Source organism: Eptatretus burgeri, chromosome 5, assembly GCF_056783735.1.
Source record: "Eptatretus burgeri isolate ZD-2024b chromosome 5, Ebu_testis_v1, whole genome shotgun sequence".
Classification (NCBI taxonomy): Eukaryota; Metazoa; Chordata; class Myxini; order Myxiniformes; family Myxinidae; genus Eptatretus; species Eptatretus burgeri.
The window spans coordinates 103,246,490-103,268,989 of record NC_140965.1 but is presented as its reverse complement, the minus strand read 5'-3'; the positions used below and the strand labels follow the sequence as shown (position 1 = coordinate 103,268,989).

The following is a 22,500-nucleotide window of genomic DNA, read 5'->3' as shown; positions in this document are numbered from 1 at the left end:
TGGCAGGTAGTGTTGTAGTGTTTGGCAGGTCGTCTGGCAGGCAGGATAATTTAACGCCAGGTACTGGTGACTCAGCCTGTCATTCTTCCGAGGTGGGCAAAATCAGTACCAGTGTACTGTAATAGAGGGCAGTGCATCACTGGCACTGACCCTCACCAGAAATGATGCAACCAGCCAATTTCAAAAAATAATTCCTTCAAATTTCACCGTGATTTAATGATTCTCAATGGTGCTCACAAAAAAATTGTGTTTAGATTCCCCTTTAACATCCACGGTTTAATGCTGGCAGGCAGGATGCCTGTTTAATGTCCATCTGAAGGACAGCACACACATTGATGAACCCTGCCTGTGAAACACTGCGATTCTAGTTGACAGCTTGTTTGGGATTCAATCCCAGACTAGACTGCTTAGAGGTGAGTGTGCATACCTGTGGGCCATTCTGTTCGCCCAGGATGAATAACTAAGGTTACGTGTTAAATAAGGTGGTGTATAAAACACTGCATCAACAGTGATAAACTACAGGAATTTTTTTTTTGTACAGCCTTTAAAATCTTTATTTTATTTCAATTCAATTATATACTTGAACACTGTAGAACACAAATCACCTTCTTCACACTTTCAAAACCTTTCCATTTGGCAGTACTCGGATTTTACGTCACCATGACCAATCAAATTTGCGGCTCGTAGACCCTGCCTGTATCCTTGTTTCTCAAGACAGCGTGGGGTAATGTGTTCTGTGAACTTTCTCGTTCATTATATCTTTCTTCTGTCCTTACCATAAATAATATATGAGCGATTGAATCTAGTCGCATGGAAGGGAACAATGAGGGTGGAACAGTAAACATTTATGAAACTTCTGGTTGATAAAAAAAACACCAAGCCCGTTGAAATATACAAAGCACCGGTTTCACATTCTGCTGATTATTACCTGTCACCTATGTTTGAATCGAGGAACAACTTGGTGCAACAATTTTTGAAGAACGACAAAAACTATGGAGAACAATTTAATGGTCTGTGGATTGTGCACATCCAAAATAATGCTGCACTAAAGGCATTGAAAAACCTCATGCTGTGATGGGAGCAAATTTCTGTCCAAACCTGTTGGAGAATGCATTGAATTGTAATGAAATTACCATTTTTGTAATATACATAAAACTTCGATATAAGAACAGTAAAGCCCTGATTTTTGTCGTCCTTTCACGTCATTTCACAAATACGTCGTCACGTTAATACCTCTTCCAGATTGGCGGCTTTTCAACTCACACTTATGTTGTTGACGACATCTGTCCTTTCTCGTACCCAGCCCCTCAGCCTTCGCCTCCACCTATACCGGACACTAATTATTTTGCATAATGATAAAATGTACATAAATAAATGTACAGTAATTTACTGTCGAGTGGCTAAGAGGCTGCATATAAAGTGTTAACTTGGAAGTGAAATTAGTTGTTATTCGTCGAATGGATGCTGGTGAACACGCCATTGATGTTGCTGGGTTATTAAGTTTTCCTCCGACTACAGTGCATACCATCGATAAAAATGCTGAAAAAAATCAAGGCTGGTTCAACCGCTTCTCTGCAAGAGGTATCGCCAAGTGGGAGTTTCCGAAAAAGCGGTGCCCCCAAGTTTGACCGCTTCCGGAAGAGGTTTATTTTCAAGTATGTGTGGTAGTTATTATTATTTTTATTTCTATGTGTATTGGAATATAACTGTCATTACCCCCAAAAAGGGTAATATCATCGGTAAAAAAAAACGAATCAAATACGTGAAGTGGCAATGTTAGGAACACTTTCCCCGCTTATTCCATTAATTATTTTGAGTAAAATTGCTTTGATTTCCATCGTCTGGATATTCATCGCAATTTTCAGGAACGCATCCTTGACATAAACCGGGGTCTAACAATATGAACAAAAATCAAATTTGAATCGTATTCATATCCATTTTTATTACATTGACCATTGTATCTGCCATTTGCTACACTCAATCTCTTGTTTCCTGCTTTCTGATTCTCATCCTGGTTTTACCCCTCCCTGGACACACAATCGCCAGCTTGAGCTAAAGCATTTTTGGTCTCTTGGCTGCAAGTGGTGTGGTTCCACACTGTGGCTGGATCTCCTCTGGGCCTAAACAGATCTGGCTGTGACTCTAATGAAGGCAAATATGTCATGCTGACAGCAATTCCTATCTTGCCATCGACTCCCAGCCTGTCCCGATGAGATTTTCCCTGTTTCCAGCCCTATATCACGCACCATTGTCTTGATCTTCCTTTTAATGTGCTAATGAAAGTTCAATGTCTGTAACACGTGAAAAACCTTAACCCGTCAATGTTCAGGTTTTCCACATGGGACAGACATTGATCTCCCATTTTTCGCTTGTAAAAATTCCAAGCATCATGAACAAAATCAATCAAAATATTGCTGTTACTGAAAAAATACGAATTTTCCATCGAAGTATTGGTACATGAAGGAAACTAGAATGGGCACTCATAGAGCGCATACCTTCGCCGCCACTACTTTTTTTGTTCTTGGTATGAGTGTGGGGAACTGGTTTCATATGAATGGTCTTATGACACAAACCACATATCTATCATGTCATGACCCCCCCCCGACATTTTACCCCAACCGGTGACATGTGTTATGACGTCATTGTGTCACAAAATTGGGCATTAAATTCTGAACATTTTGGTGCTGGGTTCATGTAAATCGGACAAGAATTGACCGCGTTATGACAAAAACCGCATATTTTTCAAGGTCGTGACCCCCCTGACCTTTGACCCGAACGATCCCAAAATCTAATCGAATGCTTCCTGGCTAATACCCAATCATCCCACCAAATTTCAGTGCAATTCGGTTTAATACTTTTTGAGTTATACGAATCACAAGATGACAAATAAATAAATAAATAAATACACGCCGACCAAAACATAACCTTTCGCAGAATGCGAAGGTAAATATCATCATGCAGAAATATGTATTGAGCAATAAATATGTTTTTGGCTCATAAATTATAATTTATAATCCCAATGCTTTTTGAAAAAAAATTGGGGGACATTGTAAACTGCTCCATCCATCCGTCCGTCTGTCCAGCCATCTGTCCATCTATCCAGCTATCTCCTTCTAAACATTTGCGCAGAACTTAGCCAAACTTGGTAGTTATGATTACCACGTGGCAAGAAGGTGCAAGGGCAGTGTCATTTTTGGACCTGCCTCCTGGGATGCGGTCAGAAGGTCAAATATCAAAACAACAACAACAAAAAAGCAATTACAGGCACATTTTTTAAATGAAACTTTGTATATGAAATCATAAATGGCTGACGCATGAAATATGTGACGGTTTTTTCGATTTAACCTCCGGTTCATGCCCTCAGGGGTGGGATTTAGGATCACAGTGGTCAAAACGGAATTTTTTTTTAAACTGAACATTTGATATCAGCTCATTCCTGGTGGAACAGCTTGCCATGTTTCAACTTTGCTTTAGGTGGGAAGCGCTGCCAATTTGCGACGGCACGCCATTGACTTCGTTCTTGTTTTAGTTTTAATTTTGTCAAATTTTGCTTAAAACGACTTGGGAGGTTCAAAGGGTTCTCGTAATAAGAATCTTGCAATCATCCAAGAAACGCTGCTTGTTTTTTTTTTTCCCCCTTTCTAAAAATATCCTTCAATGAAAGTAGATGTAATTAGGAAGAAAAATATTCCATCACTAATTTAGAGATACTTTGTAGCGTAAATACAAATGTTGGTGTTTATTGTACCATTGTGAGTGTCTCGTTCTGAGGATATTTGAACGACCTCAACATGTTCTTGAAAGTCAGATTTGTAATGAATTTCATCAAAAGTGATCTCAGTGTCATGGAGAATCTTGTAATATAATTCTACAACATACAGGACAAAGATGATCAATGAACTTTTACACGAATTGTGAGAACGTACCTGGATGATGGAAAAATCTGTACAGTGTTTGATTTGAACCCAGGGTTCCAGCATCATGAGGAAAGTGCTTTATTTACTAGATTGTGACTCGTGCAAGAGCAACATCATAACGGGAATGCCACACACGATTATGGGAATGCCAAATTCAATGGGAATGCTATTTGAAGAGCAATACATTTGCCTTAAAAGAGAAACAAAAAAAAAAGTGAAAAGCGAGTGAAAATGATTGCGTCCGTGATGTCCCGAGGGTTCGCAAACACAAAGTGCCCCGGACGTTCCCTGCACTGCTATATCCTTTGGGCTGTGTGTAATGGAGATATTGGCCTTGTCGGCTGGAGGCTGGCAGGTGAGGAAGAGGGAATTTGGGAAATGGTGCGTGGAGGTGAAGGAAATCAAGGAGACGCCCTGTGCATTTGCGGCCTTGCGGCTGTGCAAAATGTTACTGTGATGGCACTTTTCGTGCTTAAAGCAGACGAGGCCACGTTGGACTTTCTCATTCTTCTGGTATTATTTTAGTTTTTTGAACACGTCATTTTTTTTTGCAACGTCAACACGGTTGATCTTTAGTGGAGATTTTAAAAATTTTTAATTTTAAACATGGTTCTTTGGACAAATCTGTCAATAGTAAATGAATCTGTGTTGGCAAGATGCAAGATTGAGTTGACAGAACCTTCTCAAAGTAGTTAAAATGTGGAAAGGATGGAAATTTTGCGTGATGATGCAAATATATTTCTTCTGGATAAAGTAAGCAAAGGCATAAAAATGGCAAATGCAGATTATGTGCTTACCTTGGTATATTTTGCTCATCGCTTACCTGTGCTTCAAAATGCCTGTGCAGTTTTGAATGTGAAACATAGGTATAGAGTTGGGAATTAATTGAGCGGTTTAAGCATGACAGAGGTTTGATGAATGCTTGGGGAAATGATGCAACCCATTCAGGTTCAATTATGTCGCCTGATTTTAAAAGGACTAAGCTACTTTTTCATCGACTAAGCAGAAAATTGGTCCGTCGTGGTGAATGTGGCCCAAGATGGCTATCTTCCTTAAAACCACAATAAAATGGGAAGTTCTGAATGGCTGTGAAAGGAATATGCCACCATACTGCTGTTGTGAACACAGACATTCTGTAGCTTGAAAGAGTAGTTTTGGTTTGGAATTTTGAAAATCTTTTGTTGCAAGAAATTCATCACTCAATGATGGTGCGTGTTGTGGGGGCAAACAGGTTCAGAACATCTCGCAGACTATCGAAGTACTTGACCTCCGTACACAGCGAGACCTGCAGTATATCCGACGTATCGAGGACCAGATGCAGGCCCTTGAGAAACACTTTCAGCAGGTCCAAGAGAACCACAAAGACCTCATCTATAAGAATTACCAGGTATGGGACACAAGATGAATGAGCCAGTACTCATCTGTTCAACTTTTTTGTGACTTTGGAGGTATTTGACACTTTGGAAAAATATGAAACTTTTTTTCATCTCAACCACTCCGTTTTGACCCCGAGTCAGGGAAAGGAGAAGGAATGGGAGGGGGGTGCTGGCTGTTCACCAGTTCCCTCATTTATTATAATTTCCACTATATATGCCAAGTTATTACTCCTTTCCTTTAATCTATTCTCCTATCTGCCATTCCTGTTCATGCAGTCATTATTTTGTTGCTTGCTTTTGCCTCGTTACGATTTAACTTTCTATTTTGTAGATTGAGGAAAATGTTTGTTCTGGCGAGTATTGAGCTCATCGAATTGCTTGTTATTAATAATCATCATTTTACCAAGAAATGCAATTTGTGTTAAAAGTGACGCACAGTTGAAACAGACTGGCTGCACCTCTTTAAATGCATATTGGAGTCGATCAATGATCGGTTTGTTACACAATGTAAGCCAGAAGGTCATGAAACCATTACTTTGATGGGCCTTTCACTAACACTGAGAGCCATAAAAAGATTTTGATAGCCTCGTTGCACATGTTCTCAAAGCATTTTAAATTGTCTTAGCAAGTAGATACGAGGTCCCATGAGCTAACGCTGCAGTTCAGTACTTATAGTTTGACCTTACATCCTGATAAAAACATACATTCCTCATACTTATGTATGAGTAAACATACCTCCAAATTTTTTTTTCTCTCTGATAAAACGTGGAACAAAATTATACCCCAAAGGAATAAAATGGTCTCATCACTGGAAATGACTACTTTGGGGTTCAATTGCATTTCTAAGTTGGGCCTGAGCAAATGCAGTGTCGGTGGAGACTTCATCAAACTGAGTTCATGTTGGAATCCCTTGGTGCAGGACGTTTTTCTTCTGCACTTTATTACAGCTCAACAAGGTGTTTCTAAATATGTTGCATAAAATGTTTAATTTTTTCGTGTGCAGCACCTGGCTGCTGGTTGCCTCATTTTTGCAGTGCAAAGCTGTGCCTCTGATGCAATGCCATTGCAATTCCACTGAGCTGTCCACTACAAACACATTTCCATAAAACACCTTTAATTCACAGGTTTGGGATATAAAAGCTTGTAGTTGATTGATAACTTTATTGCCTCTCCAACCAAAGGTAGACGGAGGTTGAGTATTCACCCCTGTCTGTCTGTGAGCAGGATGTCTCAAAAAAAATTGGATGATTTAGATTACGCTTGGTTGACGGGTTGCGTGTGTGACAAGGACTAATAGATTCGATTTTGGTTTTACCCCTCTTCGAATTCTTCACCATTGAGAGATAGGGCCAAAAACCATATGGAGCACAATATCTTAAAAAGTAATAGACAGATTCGGACAAAACTCGGTGGATGGGTTGGGGAGGTGACAGGGACAAGCCGATTAGATTTTGGTTAAGGTTCGGATGCCTATCAGTGGGATACAAAATGTAAACTGTTCAGCCTGGCAGAGGTATGTACTCTACTGGGTGTCGTTCTAGTTTTATAACAGTAATCTAAATTTCATTACATACTTAAACATAAATGCAATGTAGAGCTCGGTAGCAAAATGTAGGCGAGTAAGTGATCATGCTCCTAAATTTTCTCCTTGGCGAGCAGAGGTGAGTGATTAAATTTAAGCGGAGGTAACGCCATACAAGCAAAAAGACAAGAAGTTGTTTGATCCATTAAATTCATCGGAGTTAGTTTGTCAACTTACAACCAAAGTGATCATGAACACAGGAGTATATGACATGATAGACAAAATCTTAAACAAATCATTGCAGACACAATTGAAACAATAGGACCATGCATACTGAAGCTCACCTGGATCAGGAGAAAGTCACTCAAACCCCCCACAGACCACCTTAGACCCTGATTTAAATTTTTTTATTTTTAATTCTGTGAACAAATTTTGGTACATCATGGGTGATGAAGGTTGTGGCCAAGTTTCATCAAAACAGTGTGTGTAGTTTTGGAGAGGAGAGCAAATACCTATTTGGGGGTGGGGGGGGAGTCTAAAAGATTTCCCGTAGACTCCCTTAATGAATGCAGATTGTGATGTGGTCAATACACCATCGTTGGGCATCAAATATGAAGCTTGTGGCCAAGTTTCATCAAAACTGTGTGTTTAGCTCAAGCGATAATGACTGAAATGTTTACGGACTGACTGAGTCGCTTACCTACGGACACTGCTCTATTGCATAGGGCTCACCGGACTCGGCCCAGTTTCCATTTGTGTGCAGCCTTCTTGGCTGCTGGCTGCATCATTGGTTAGGGGCGTGGCTATGCCGCTGATGCAGTGCCCCATTACCAGTACTCTGGTGCTCATTTCGCCGATCTTGGAAGGATGGCAGGCTGAGTAAACCCCCTGGTGTTAATTCAGTGGAAACCGGGGCTCAAATTCACGACCCTAGGATCCCAAGCAGTCACCCTAACCACTAAGCCAACACCAGGCTATTAAGTTTAAGTGAGCTAATAATGTATGTACACAAAAACAAAATTTAATGGTGTGGGTTTAGAGTGGAGGGAGAGGCAAGCCTTTGTTTTTGGACAGACTGCTCAAATAATTTGTGGGCTGGGATGTCAAAGGGGAGGTAAGCCCAGAGCAATATGATGCCATCTCCTGCCCCTGATTTTGGACGAGCTGCTCGGCAAAATCCAGAACCTAGAAATCTCCGATCGAGCTATTGAATTGGCAACACAGCGACTCTGGAACGGAGAAGTAGTCACCGAGGTACCGCAAGATGGTGTGATCAGAGCGCAGGGGACATCAGAATATTTGTACTCAGATGACGCGAGTAGACTCAACGTAAATCAGCGACTTACTGTAATATTTAACACTTTTGAAAGTATTATCCCAGTATATAACAATGAAAAATGAAGTTGTCAGAATTTGGCAACAGTAAAGGTGGCAACAAAGACATACCTTTACACATGGGATGAGCTTTGATTGCATCCAAGTGATGGGCACAGACTTTACGGTACAGACTGACCACGTAGGATTTATGTGTGTTTTGGTCATATTCTTTTCTTTTTCCAAAACATTTAGTCTGTTCATCGTCCCAACTCATAAAGATTGATATGCACACCAAATTGCCTTTTGCCATGCCTGTAAATGATTTCCAGGCACATATATTGAGATTGCTGGTTCGCTGTCATCAAATATACCAGTGAAGCCCAGTGAAAGGAAAATGGCGGATCGACAGTTGATGGACGAGTCAAAAGAATAGGGGTAACAAGATGTGCTGTTCTATTCCATTCTGTTGGGACCATACTCTGTACAGAGTGTTGGTACTGCCGAAGCAGCCTCCTGGGTTATTGGGCACAATTCTGGACAGGTCACCACTCCTACACAGGATACTCAAATGGCTCAATCATCCCACCAAGCTGGTACTCATTTTGCCAACCTCAGAAGGATGACAGGCTGGTCAACCCCACCTGGTATGAATTCAACAGCCCAGTGGGATTTGAACTCAGGACCCTAGAATCCCAAGCCCTCCACCCTAACCATTAAACCAACACCAGGCCATACACGTGTGTGCTATGTAAACCACATTGACTGGATAATTGAAAATATGTTACAGAATGTTTGTCTATTTCAGGAATACGATAAACTCCATACTTTGTAGCCAAAAAATTGCTTCATCGGAATGACTGAAGCAAATCTCAATTGGTCTAATGACATACAGGCTTGAGCTTGTACATTTATATTACAGAATGAAATGGGATTGCCCTAATGTGGTCTCTGACAAGGAAAATAAGTCTACAGAATAAACCATGTTTTGGACTGATTATCTTCTAAGGACTAAATAAATAAAGAAAAACAAAGAAATACATCAAGGCGTTTCGTTAACCCCCCCCCCCCCCCCCACCGCCTGTGGAACCAACCTCTACATTCTCTTCAATATCATTCTCCCCTCCATGTCTTCAAGACAGCTGTTCAACACCATCTTATTTTTGAACACCTCCAATCCGAAATCATGATCTTATCGAGCCTCGTATTCTCATCCCCCCCCCCCCCCAATCACCCCTTTCCCCATCTCTCTGCTGTTCCTTTTGTCCTGTTACATCCTGATATGCTCAGTGTACTAGCTCTTCCATGATCCTTGACTCTGTACAGAAAGAAAAAAAAGGTGGGTGACAAATTATCTGCCCCAAACAAATACAAGGCGAGCATTAGGTGCGCAATGCGCATGAGCGATCGCTCGCCATTTATGACGAGCTCTGTAATGCAGGATATCGACATTAGCAGACACCAGTCTATTTTTTATATGAATTACAAGGACGTGAGTATAAAATGGACAAATCAACATGGTATACTTGATTAAAACTTGATATTCCCAGGATCCTGAGTTGAAAACAAAGATGGAAATCCCAACTGGGACATTCTTTATTTGGGAAGTTGAGTCGCAAATTTTGTTGCTTGATTTGGTTCTCTTAATTTTCATCGAATGGGTCATTTACATGTTTGTGTGTGTTATCTGAAGCCTACCATCTTCAGAAACCTGAGCATGTTTGTATCTCGTGAGTCATTACCTTGACAAGAGCACAACACAAAAGCTGAAAACACAATGTTTTTGAAACTTTAATTCAGCCGCATCGGCCTTGTTTTGTTTTTGTGTTTTTTTCCTTTTTTTTCTCCATATCAAACCAGTGACATTTCAGAATAAAGTGAAAACTTCCTCAAGTTCCAAGCCACAGGGATTTAAAAAAAAATTTTTTGTGGATGAAGAACATTACCTGAAGCTAAGTCTGCTCTTTCTTAGTTTTTGCAAATTGATGGACTTTAGTTTAGCTATTTGTGTTGGTTGGCTGTGCCTTTTCTACTAAAATGAATCCAACCTCATAAATCTATTCATATATATATATATATATATATATATATATATATATATATATATATATATATATATATATATATATATATATATATATATATATATATATATATATATATATATATACATACATATATATATATATATATATATACATACATATATATATATATATATATATATATATATATACATACATATATATATATATATATATATATATATATATATATATACATACATATATATATATATATATATATATATATATATATATATATATATATATATATATATATATACATACATATATATATATATATATATATATATATATATATATAGATAAATATATAGATGGATATAGTGTTACGTTTGAGGGGGGGGGGTATGCATTCAAAGGGTAATTAGGATGTTTAATTAGGTATGCCATGCTGTTCGAGTTTACCAGGATCTCGATGTAATAAGTAGTAATTCAGTGGTGATAAGTTGTCTAGCAAATGTTCATTTCTTCAAGGGGGAAATGATAAATGTCACGTAATTAGATAGGGACACGGGATAGGGTAAGTGTGTCTGCGTAAACCCCTTTTGGTATTCTCTGGAGACTGGCTGTGACGTCACAGGACAGTGCAGAGGATGGCTCCGCCCCGTGATCACGATTGGCGGAAGGCGATGGCGGTGGGCCAATAAACGGCTCGATTGGGAGTGACGAGGACGAAGGATAAAAAGGTTCTGTTCGGGGTCGAAAAAGAAGAAGAAGAAGATTACAACCAGAACGCTCGTGTTTTTTTGGTGTGGAAGCGGTGGCGGCAGAGAGCGTCCTGGTGGCTGCGCTGAGTCGATCGTGCTCTTGATCGTGTCTGGGAGCCTTGCCGAGCCTCGTGCCTCGCCTCGGTTGGCTCTGGGGTTCTGCTGACTCGGAGTACGGGGTCGGGCGGCGGGCGGACCTGCCTCCCTCTCCTGCTCTCGGCTTGGCGCGGGAGCTGGTTCCCTGGCGGCTGTGGGCAGACTTGGGCCAGGACCAGGAGGTCGACAGCACCGCGGTTTCTCCTGCCCCCCCCCCCCCCGGCGAGAGCAAGGCCGGCTCGTCCGGCGCCGATCCAGGGACAGTTGCGTCCACACCACGGTCCAGCCTGACCACCAGAAATAGCTACGTTTTGTGTGTGTGTGTGTGTGTGTGTGTGTGTGTGTGTGTGTGTGTGTGTGTGTGTGTGTGTGTGTGTGTGTGTGTGTGTGTGTGTGTGTGTGTGTGTGTGTGTGTGTGTGTGTGTGCTTGGCGCCTTAGAAGGTTTGAGATCTCTATATTCATTGGAATTGTCTGTGTTTTTCCCCACGCCCGATCCCACACCATCCCGTCAAATCGCCCCGGATCCCTCTTCTTGCCGAGTCTTGTTATTTCTGCTGATAATAAAAACGAATAAACATCATCAACTCAGTGAAAAGTGACTCGTGCCACCTTCCTCGTCCCGTTTGCGGGAGAGCGATTAGAACCGCCATGTTTGGGTTATAAACAAATAAATCGCCTCCATCGTTTCGGCTCATTCTACATTGGCGGGACTGTTCAAGTCCCATGGACGTCACATTGGTGTCAGGGTGTTGGATGTTCGAACCCCTCTAAATTATATACCAGGATTAAAATCTCGCCACGAATTGGAATATAAAATTACTACAGAAAAGCGCGCGAGCGCGGGAAAATTTTGGCGGGATTTTTCAAATTTAAATTAATTGGCGGCAAACGGGACTTCTGCACCATGGCGGATGTGCAGATGTTTGAGGAGGAAGGCCACGTGTCTGGCAGTGAGTCGGGGGAAGAAGGGAGAGACGGGGGTAGGGTTGGAACCTCCCCCATTCCGAGCATGGACCGTGCTTCATCGCCCGTAACGGAGCCAGCAGCGCCGGAAACCGGTGCGATGGCGATCTGGACAATGTTGGAACGTTTAATGAGTGCAGTTACAGCACGGGGGGCAGGGGTGACGGCACGGGGGGCACGGATGGCAGAAATGACGGCACAAATGGAAAGTCAATTCGTGACACAGAGGGCAGACATGACGGCACAGGGGGCACAGATGGCAGAAATGACGGCACAAATGGAAAATCAATTCGTGGCACAGAGGGCAGACATGACGGCACAGAGGGCAGAGATGGCGGATCGATTGGGGGTAATGGGGGTACAGTTGGGTGCACGGATTGATTTAATGAGGGATGAATTGGGGGAAAAGATGGAGAAAATGAAAACTGAGATGCAGGAGTGTGTGGATGTTAAATTGGGAGAAATACAAAGTAAATTCGAGGATAGATTGGAGGAAACAAAGGTAGAAATTACATTGGAGGGGGAAAATATACGGAAAAAATTGGTAGATAAAATTGATGCAACGAACATTCGGGTTGATAAAGTGGATGAAAGCCTGGAACGTCATCGTGCCTGTGTGGATGCTCGTATGCAGCTGCAAGTTGAAGAGTGGGGAGAGCTGAGGAAGCAAGGGATGAATTTGGCGGAGGAGGTAAAAGGATTGGAGGCTCGTTTGGACGAACAAGATAAAATTATGAGCCAAGATGAAGACTTGGATAAAGGCCTGGTAGAGCCGTCTTTTGTAAGTAGAGTGTCCTGGTTGGTTGAGGACCAGCTACAAACTCGCGACGGAGCCTTGGAGGAGGTTGTGCAGGCCCAGAAGATCCTGCGGGAAGAGGTGAATCGGTCCATTCAACGTTTGGAACAGGAGGCAAAATTTACCCATGAGACCCTCACCACAAAACATCTTTGGCCACAGTGGGCTCCGAAATTGGATACGCAGCCACAAGGGTGTTTGATCCCTGGGCTGGATTCGGACAAGGGAGAAACTGAGAAGCGGGCCACCGTAAAAGTGATCCCCCTGGTAAATTTCGACGGGTCAGGGAGCGTTGAAGCTTTTCTGACGCAATTTGAGTGTATTTCCCGACTAAACGGGTGGAATGAGCGGGAACGTACAGGGAATTTGGTGGAAACGTTGCGGGGACCAGCCACAGATGTTTTAAACGTGATCGCGGAGGGGATGTTGACCAGATCCCACATTTGCGAGGCGTTGAGCCGTCGGTTTGGGTTTGCAGCGAACTGTGATCTGGTGCGGGCTCAGCTCCAGCACCGCAGATTAAAGCCGGGTGAGACAGTGCAGGAGCTGGCACAGGACATTTACCAATCAGTCAGGATCGCGTATCGGGACCTTACAGTGGAGGCATGGGAGAGACTGGCACTGGAGAAATTTTTTAGCTGCTCTTCCTGACCCTGAGGTCCGAGCGCTAGTGGAGCTACAGGATCCACCCACCGTTCACCGAGCGGCTGAGTGCGCAGCCAGGCTGGCCTCGTGGAGTCGGCCGGGTCGGGTTCCAGAGAGGCCATCGGTGACGATCCGACAGGCGGAGATTCAGGATCAGGGAGGGGGGCTGGGAGAAATTGGCATTACCCAAATATTACAGAGGATGAATCCTCCTGCTGAACCGCCAGGTCTATCCGAGATGCCCTTTCATAGGTCGGGTCCGGAGATCACTGTCAGGGGTCCGGGAAACTAGATTGGGCTGAGCATATACGGCCATGCTCGGCTGCTGAGATTGTGGCGAAGTGCCCTCCTTTGATGAAAAAAGTGAATTGTGGAAAAATTGGCATGGGTTTGTAAGTTCTGCTGGGTTTTAGAGTGACAATCGGGACAGTGGGTAATTGGTAACAAAGCGGGCATGAGTGGCTGTCCAATGGCTGGTGCGTGGATCGGGTGAGAAGTGCTGTGTGAGTTGTTTCAAGTGAAGAAGTGAAATGTATGGTGCACACATTGTTTTTTTTTATTGGGCATGGTGTGGTAACAGGGAAGGTCATAGTCGGTGAAGTGTTATAAATGCAGGTGTCACATGTAAGGCCGATGGGGTGGGGGAGTCATGTGGGTTTTGTGGGTGGGGATGATGTGCTTGTCCACAGGGATTGCTGAAGCTCACGGTGAGCGGGAATTGTGACCACCTTCAAGGCGATTCACCACCTGGTGGCTAATGGTGACAGTGTCTGGAGGCAACTGGGAGAGGGTCTGGTTGGGCGACCAAGGCGGGTAGGACCTTGGCGACCCAGAAAGGCCAGAGGAGCCAGTGAGACCCCTTCCAGAGTGTTGTACGGGATTAGAGCTGATGGAAACGGGAAACGAATAAACATCATCAACTCAGTGAAAAGTGACTCGTGCCACCTTTCTCGTCCCGTTTGCGGTAGAGCGATTAGAACCGCCATGTTTGGGTTATAAACAAATAAATCGCCTCCATCGTTTCGGCTCATTCTACGTTGGCGGGACTGTTCAAGTCCCGTGGACGTCACAATATATATATATATATATATATATATATATATATATATATATATATATATATATATATATATATATATATATATATATATATATATATATATATATATTTTTTTTTTAATGTACTATAGTCTTTCCAGCGCATTGGTTCTGCCAAAGCAGTTTCTTAATGATTATACTGGGTGTTGTGCCATTTCCTTCCCAGTCTCCTTTTAAATATGCTGAGGGTCAAACAATGAAGCAACATGTACCCTATTGAAGTCTTTGGTATGACTGTGGCGTGTGTTTGTACGAACGCTCTCCCCATTACGCCACTGAGTTTTGTTATCTCATATATATATATATATATATATATATATATATATATATATATATATATATATATATATATATTTATATATATATATATATATATATATATATACATATATACATATATACATATATACATATATACATAAATACATATATACATATATATATATATATATATATATAACTAAGTTTGTATCTGTGGGTCTGTCCGTGAGTCATAAACGCCGCCCATTTCTACAGGCCACAGCCACCAGCTGTCTGGAAATCCCCACCATCTTTTTCTCTCCACGTAGCTCAGATTGTTTTAAAGGCCTCATGTACATTTGAGGACTGAACAACGCATTTTCCATCATTAAATGAAGATACCGTTTTGAGGAAAGAAAGTAACATTTTGATTACAACTCAAACGAGGTAATGCATGTTTTGTCCGCATTGATTGTGACAGCTGTCTAATAGACACAGCCTAATGAAGGTACGTTAATTGTCATGTTATGCAGAGGAAAGAAAGGAGTGATGTTTCATGAAAAAAAAGCTGTGGAACGTCAATCGCAGATACTTTCTGTCTGTGAGATACTGACGTGTCGCTTATAACTCAACGATTTGTTAAGACTGTTACAAGCAAAAGTATCCCGTGATTGCTTCCGTGAGAAGTATGAAAAAAGACGTCCTGACACATGACGTCATCACGCAGCGATGTCTACAATAGCAGGAATGCACTAATAATTGGATCCTTTTTTTATAACATACTCAAACTCATGGGAAAAGGATATGATAGAGGATAGAAAGTTTGTTTGCTGATTACTATGAGGGGGAGAAGAAGAAAATTAGATTAACAAGAGTAGGAAAAATCACGTAAATGTGGCAGTTTCGTGCGAAGTGTCTCACTGTCGCCGAATCTTCTAATATATAAAGCTGAGTTCGTGTCTGTGGGTGGATATGTGGGTCTGAACAAGGTACGTTTTCATTCCAACCAAAATACTCATGATGAATATTTAAATTATTTAATTTTAAAAATGTCCTTTTGTCGGTGTTTTATATGTACTGGATGCTGTTGAGATGTTCAGTGGTGTGTTGTTACCAAGCAGCTAGCTAGCGCTTGCCAAGCCATCCGTTCCTTATCAACGGTTTCTCATGGAGTGCTTGCTTGAGTGCTTAAGCCACTTGGCAAGCGCTCTACAAGGAACTTGGTAATGGAACACACCCCTGATTCATGACATGGTGATGAGGCTAAACATCTATAGCATCATTATTTCAGCCATATCGATGAATTCCTCCCTCAAGAGGTGGGGTGGGAGGAGGCAAGGGAAAGGGTGGGCTTGGAAGAGGGACCTGATGTTGCCCGGCAATGCCGGGTACCCCTGCTAGTATAATATATTGGCTTGGTCAATTTTGAAAATAATTTGGCAATTGGATGATGCAACTCTCGGCAACACAAGTTAAATTGCCTTTGCTTGCAATGAAAACATCATAAACAAGTGTTCCTCCCCTGCAGAGCATTTGCCTGCCAAAGCCCTGCAGCGCTTCCCCTTGCCATATGCTGCAGAGCCCATCAGCAGTGAGAACCTCCATTACCAGATTTTGCATTAACAGACATACACAAGATACATTATGTTGCACTTTGGGGTTGCGCTGTCCTCTGGTGTATCACCAAAAAAATTAAAATTAAATTAAAAGAAATTCCCTTGTGACTCTCCCTGTACAAAGCACGGGTAAGTGGAAGACTGATATTCTTTATAAAAAGTATTATCATTTCTTGAACTTAATTCGCTGTACGTACTTCATTAGAGGTATTGCATGAATGGGAAGGGAAGCACGTAAGAACGAGAAGGGCACTTTATTGAGTGCATACCTCTGCCACACGATGCCTGATCCAGGAGAACATATCTGGCCCAATACATTTTTGAGATATCGTGCTATATATCATTTTTAGCCCAATCTCTAAATGCTGAAGAATTACTTTAAAAATTCTAGAAGTCGGATCCGGATTCGGATCTTCACCAAAATCGAATCAATTCGTCGTGGTCACACACCCAACGTGTCCGCCAAGTTTCATCGAAATCCGTCAACAACTTTTTGCGATATCATGCTGTGTGTCGTTTTTGACCCTATCTCTCAATGGTGAAGAATCACTTCCAAAATTCTACGAGTCGAATCTGGATCTTCACAAATCTAATCGGTTCGTCCTTGTCAAACACCAAACCTGTGCACAAAGTTTCATCCGGATCCATCTACAACTTTTCGAGACATCCTGCACACAGTCAAACAGACAAGCAGACAGACAGAAAGGGGAGAAAACATAACCTCCTTCACCTTCGATGGTGGAGGTAATTCGCCAGAGATGAGAGATTTACATTTTGTTATTTTTGAATTTTTTTTCAGCATCCTCACATCTTCCAAATGTTAAGTGTCCTTACTTTCCTCACATGTAAGTTTAATCTATTTACAGTCGCTATTGCAGTGAATGCTCTTCCATGAAGTTTACATATATATATATATATATATATATATATATATATATATATATATATATATACTATATATCTATATATATATATATATATATATATATATATATATATATATATATATATATATACTGTATATCTATTATAATACCAAGCTTGCACACTAAAAACTCGGCTCGCCGTCACACGATCCCTATGAAATTGCTGTAGCACTTAGTGGACATGCCGACAATGTTTGGGAAGTCTTGGCGTTCCATAGTACCACTTGCATTTTGCACAATGCGTATTTTTGTCATTCCCCGTGTACGGTCTGTCGTCTGCTACCAGGTATGTTGTACTGCTATAAACGAGGTTATTAACCAATATCGATTATTCTGGGAAATAATCAATTACGTAACAACGCTCGCAACAGAGTTTGTTACTATTTATTATTTATTAACCTCTGTTGCGAGCGTTGTTATGTAATTGTTACGTTCAAATTATCACTTTCTGTTCCTGCTTGCATTTGTCTTTCGCTTTCCTTTTGTAGATGCCTAGACTGGTAAGGGGTGGGGATGCTGCCGTAAGGCGCCAGAGGCAGGCGCATGACAGGCATCCTCGTGCTCGGGCAGCAATTGTTAACACTTGCAGGCGGATCTTCATTGTGAGGGAATTGCCTGTCGATGTAGCACCATCCTGTCTTGGTGGGCTTGACAACCAATGCCCGCATTGTGCTGCACTTCGTTTTCCTGGAGAGAAACTTAATTGTTGCCATAATGGGAAAGTCCTCCTTGCACCTCTTTCCCCATATCCACCTGAACTCCAGCTGCTGCTTACATCTGGCGACTCTGCTTCTAGGAACTTCCAACACAACATCAGGGAGTACAACAGTGCCTTTGCTTTTGCGTCCATGAATGCTTCGTACACCACTATGCAACTCCAGGTCCATACTGCTTCAGAATTCATGGCCAGGTGTACCACAGAGCTGGCATGCTGCATCCCTCACCTGGGGTCAAGCCACGGTATGGGTAAATGTACATTCTGGAAGGTCGCCAAGCTATTGATGCACGTTTGCAAGATCCTCACAATGCTGGGTGCACAGAAAGTACCATGGGTATAATTCAAGCAGTACTGGAAACCAACAACACCTATGCTGTAGCATATAAACATATGCATGAAATTGAACATGAAGCGGCTGGCAGCGCAGACATCTCCGGGACACCTCTTGCGAATGTTCGCATGGTCATCAAATGTGGTCATGACCAACGCCGTTATAATGAGCCAAGATATGACGTGGTCTCAGCTGTGTTTGTTGGTAATGATGGTGCATCCCTCCATACTCAATGACATTGTCATCTATCCCCGCAACAGGCCGCTGTCGAACTTAAGTTACATGTCTGCAAACTGTGACTCAATGGTATACCCCCTGCTTTTCCCTCGAGGGGATGTGGGCTGGGTTCAAGGTACTCTGCACGTTGAAGCTAAGCAGACACCTAAACGACAGACAGTCACGTTACTTCAATACTATGCACACAGAATTGCCATCAGAGAACCATTCTCACCTGTACATTGCTCTGGGAAACTATTCCAGCAGTATTTGGTGGATGCTTATGTTAAGGCTGAGGCCTCCAGGCTTGATTTCCTGCACCACAATCAATCGACCCTCCGTGTCAAAAAGTACAGAGGCTTGATGGACCATATGCACACAGCAAGTGCATCACAGATGGTATTTCCAGGTAAAGTAGTCATCCTTCCGTCCTCTTATTCTGGCAGTCCGCGAGCAATGCAGCAGAACTACCAGGATGCTATGGCAATAGTCTGCAAATACGGCAAGCCGGATATATTTTTGACTTTTACATGTAACCCAAAACTGCAAGAGATCACTGGCAGTTTGGGTCCGCGCCAGTTTGCGCAAGTTAGACCTGACCTGGTCGCCAGAGTCTTCAATAGGCACCTGGAGGAATTGCTGAAAGATATTACGGACAGACATGTCCTCGGTGTGCCTGTTGCGTATGTTCACATGATTGAATTTCAGAAACGCGGCCTCCCCCATGCGCACATGCTTATCATTCTTGATCAGGTGAGCAAGCTTAGGAATCCGCTCGACATTGATTCTTTGATTTCGGCTGAGATCCCTGACAAGGTGACACTGGCGGCGCTTTTTGATGTTGTGCAGTCGTGTATGGTTCATGATCCATGCGGGACCCTCAAACCACAGTCAATATGTATGGAAGCTGGCCAGTGCACCAAAGAGTACCCTAAGAAATTCTGTAACGCAACTGCTATTACAGGCAATGGCTACCCTGTCTACAGGCGCCGCGATGATGGAAAGACTGTTCGTGTTGCTGGGCATGATCTTGATAACAGATGGATAGTACCGTACAACCCGTTTCTGAGTCAGAAGTACCAGGCCCACATAAATGTTGAGGCATGTCTATCTATACGGAGTGTGAAATACCTTTTCAAATATGTCTACAAAGGCCACGACTGCGCGAATGTCAAAATTATCGAAAATGACATCCTTGATCATGATGAAATTCGGCACTACCAAGACACAAGGTATGTAAGTCAACCAGAGACTTTCTGGCGCCTTTCTGAATACCGTCTGCATGGCCAGTCGCATACAATTATACGACTGCCTGTTCACCTTCCTGTACAGAATTCAGTGTATTTCACACCTGGCCATGAAGAGGAAGCTCTGAATAGGGAGGCTTCTATCACAAGCCACTTGATAGCATGGTTTGCATAAAACCGGCATGATGCTGAAACGCGTCAGTTGTTATATCATGAAGTACCATGCAACTACAACTTCACGTCATCCAAGAGAAAGTGGTCACCCAGAAAGCTTGGTGGTGACGGGATCATCTCTCGCATGTATGCAGTTAACCAAGCTGACAGAGAGTTATCCTGCTTGCGCATTCTGCTATTGCATGTGTGGGGGGGGGGGGAGGGGGCACATGGTTAGGAAGACCTGAGGTCAGTATATGGTGTACTTCATGACACTTTCTATCAAGCATGAATTGCTTTGAACCTTCTTTCCGATGACAGCCAGTGGGTACACACCATGGAGGAAGCAGCTGTGTTCCGCATGCCATCTCAGCTGTGCTTTCTCTTTGCAACACTGATGCACTGTGGCGTGCAGAGGCCTTTGGAACTTTGGGAGCGCTTCAAAGCTGCCATGTGCGAAGATTATTTATGGTCTTACAGTGGAGAGGACTCTGAGTCTATGGCTATGATGGACATTCAAATGATATTGGCCCAGTCTGGAATTAAATGCACAGATCTGGGACTGCCAGAGCCGACAGATGTTACTCGGCATACAAATTCTGTGGATCTTTTGCAGGAACGTGCGTTTGCTAATGAATCCATTGCGAAACTGAATCCTGAACAGCAGCGTTTAGTGGATGCAGTCTTTTCAGCATTACGTGCAATTGATGATGGATCTCCTCCAACAGTGCATGCCCTGTTTCTTGATGGCCCAGGGGGGAGTGGTAAAACTATGGTGTACAATACATTGGTATCGACTTTCATAGTCAGACACAAGAGTGTGGCTGCATGTGCATGGACTGGTATTGCTGCCACACTTTTGCGGGGTGGCCAGACAGTGCACAGTTTGTTCAAACTACCCGTTCCAATGAGAGACACCAGTACATGTGCCATTCAACCGAGTTCTCGCCAGGCGCAGCTATTGAGGGATCTTTCTCTCATTGTCATCGATGAAGCATCAATGGTGCCACCACATGCATTGCGTGCGATTGACATATGTGTGCGAGACATCACCTCAGTTGATGTTCCCTTTTGAGGCAAGATCATCCTTCTGGGTGGTGATTTTCGACAAGTTCTACCAGTGGTGCCGCATGGAACAAGATCGTCTATTGTGGAGAATTGTCTAAAACGGTCCCCGCTGTGGTGCAACTTTGAAACAGTGCACTTCATCTGCAAGATGCGTGCAAAGGAGAACAAAGTAGAGTTTGCGCAATGGCTTTTGCAGTTAGGTAATCGAACACTGAACTCTCTTGATATGGTTGACATCCCAGCTCAGTGCACTTTAACGGATGATATCGTTTCCTCTGTGTATCCTGATGCAGCTGCTGACATTCAAGATAGAGTCATTCTCACGCCAAAAAACGATGTGACCTTGCAGCCTAATGATGCCATCCTTAAGGCAGTTCCTCGTGAGCCACGTACTTTTCTTAGTGATGATTCGGTTGTTTGTGATGTTGATGCTGAAGCTGCCAGTTATCCATTGGAATTTCTCAAGAGCCTTACTCCTTCAGGGATGCCGCCCCACCGTCTTACATTGAAGCCTGGGTGCATTATTATGTTACTTTGCAACTCAGATGTGAGGAATGGCATCTGCAATGGCACAGGCTGATAGTCAGGCACCAACACAATCACTCCATAGATGCTGAAGTTATATCTTCATCCCAAAGTGGCAAGCGGGTTTTAATCCCTAGGATTAAACTTGCGCCCAATCACGTCAATCTGCCGTTCATATTGCAGAGAAGACAGTTCCCCATGAGGCTGGCATATTCGATGGCCATCAACAAAGCTCAAGGGCAGACATTTGGGACTGTTGGTATTTTTCTTCCTGAGCATGTCTTTTTACATGGACAGCTCTGTGTTGCATTTCCCTGGGCAAGGTCATTCCAAGACATTCATGTGTGCATCACCCATGCGACTGACCATCTTTATCCTTCAACGGGAAACATTGTTTTTAGGGATGTTCTGTAAATAGTTACCTTACTACTTGGTGCGTCCCGTGCATGTGTACGGGTATCGCTAGTGTGTGTATATATATATATATATATATATATATATATATATATATATATATATATATATATATATATATATATATATATATATATATATGCAGGTGCAGAGGGAGCAAATGATTGAAGATGGTAGTATGGATAAAAAATAGAGTAACTTGTAACTTAAAAGTAATTTTTCTTTTTCACTCCGGATCGTTGTTTCTCCACACCTAGCGTTGGACTGAAAGGGCATTAACACTCAGCATATATAAGCAGGTTCTCATGCTTGGTTTGTTCACTTGCCTTTGTAGAAATTTACTGACGAGATCTCGCCACTGAGACTTGATCTACTCTCTCCCGTTTGTATAACAACAATCTTGAGATTGATCGAGTTCATAATTTGTTTGGCTGTCTCTCTTAATAATTGCAATGGATATATATATATATATATATATATATATATATATATATATATATATATATATATATATATATATTTTT

The 22,500-nt window shown here is 42.5% G+C and overlaps 1 protein-coding gene across 3 annotated transcripts in view; it reads left to right on the top strand.

The window, feature by feature from the left end:
• The window catches only part of LOC147027093 (noelin-like), a 236,346-nt gene that overhangs the window by 75,946 nt on the left and 137,900 nt on the right, over window positions 1-22,500 (top strand). For all 3 annotated transcript variants that reach the window (XM_085883261.1, XM_085883259.1, XM_085883258.1), the window contains one exon: window positions 5,149-5,304. In XM_085883261.1, the coding sequence (XP_085739387.1) occupies window positions 5,149-5,304 (156 nt within the window). The remainder of the gene's footprint in view (window positions 1-5,148; window positions 5,305-22,500) is intronic.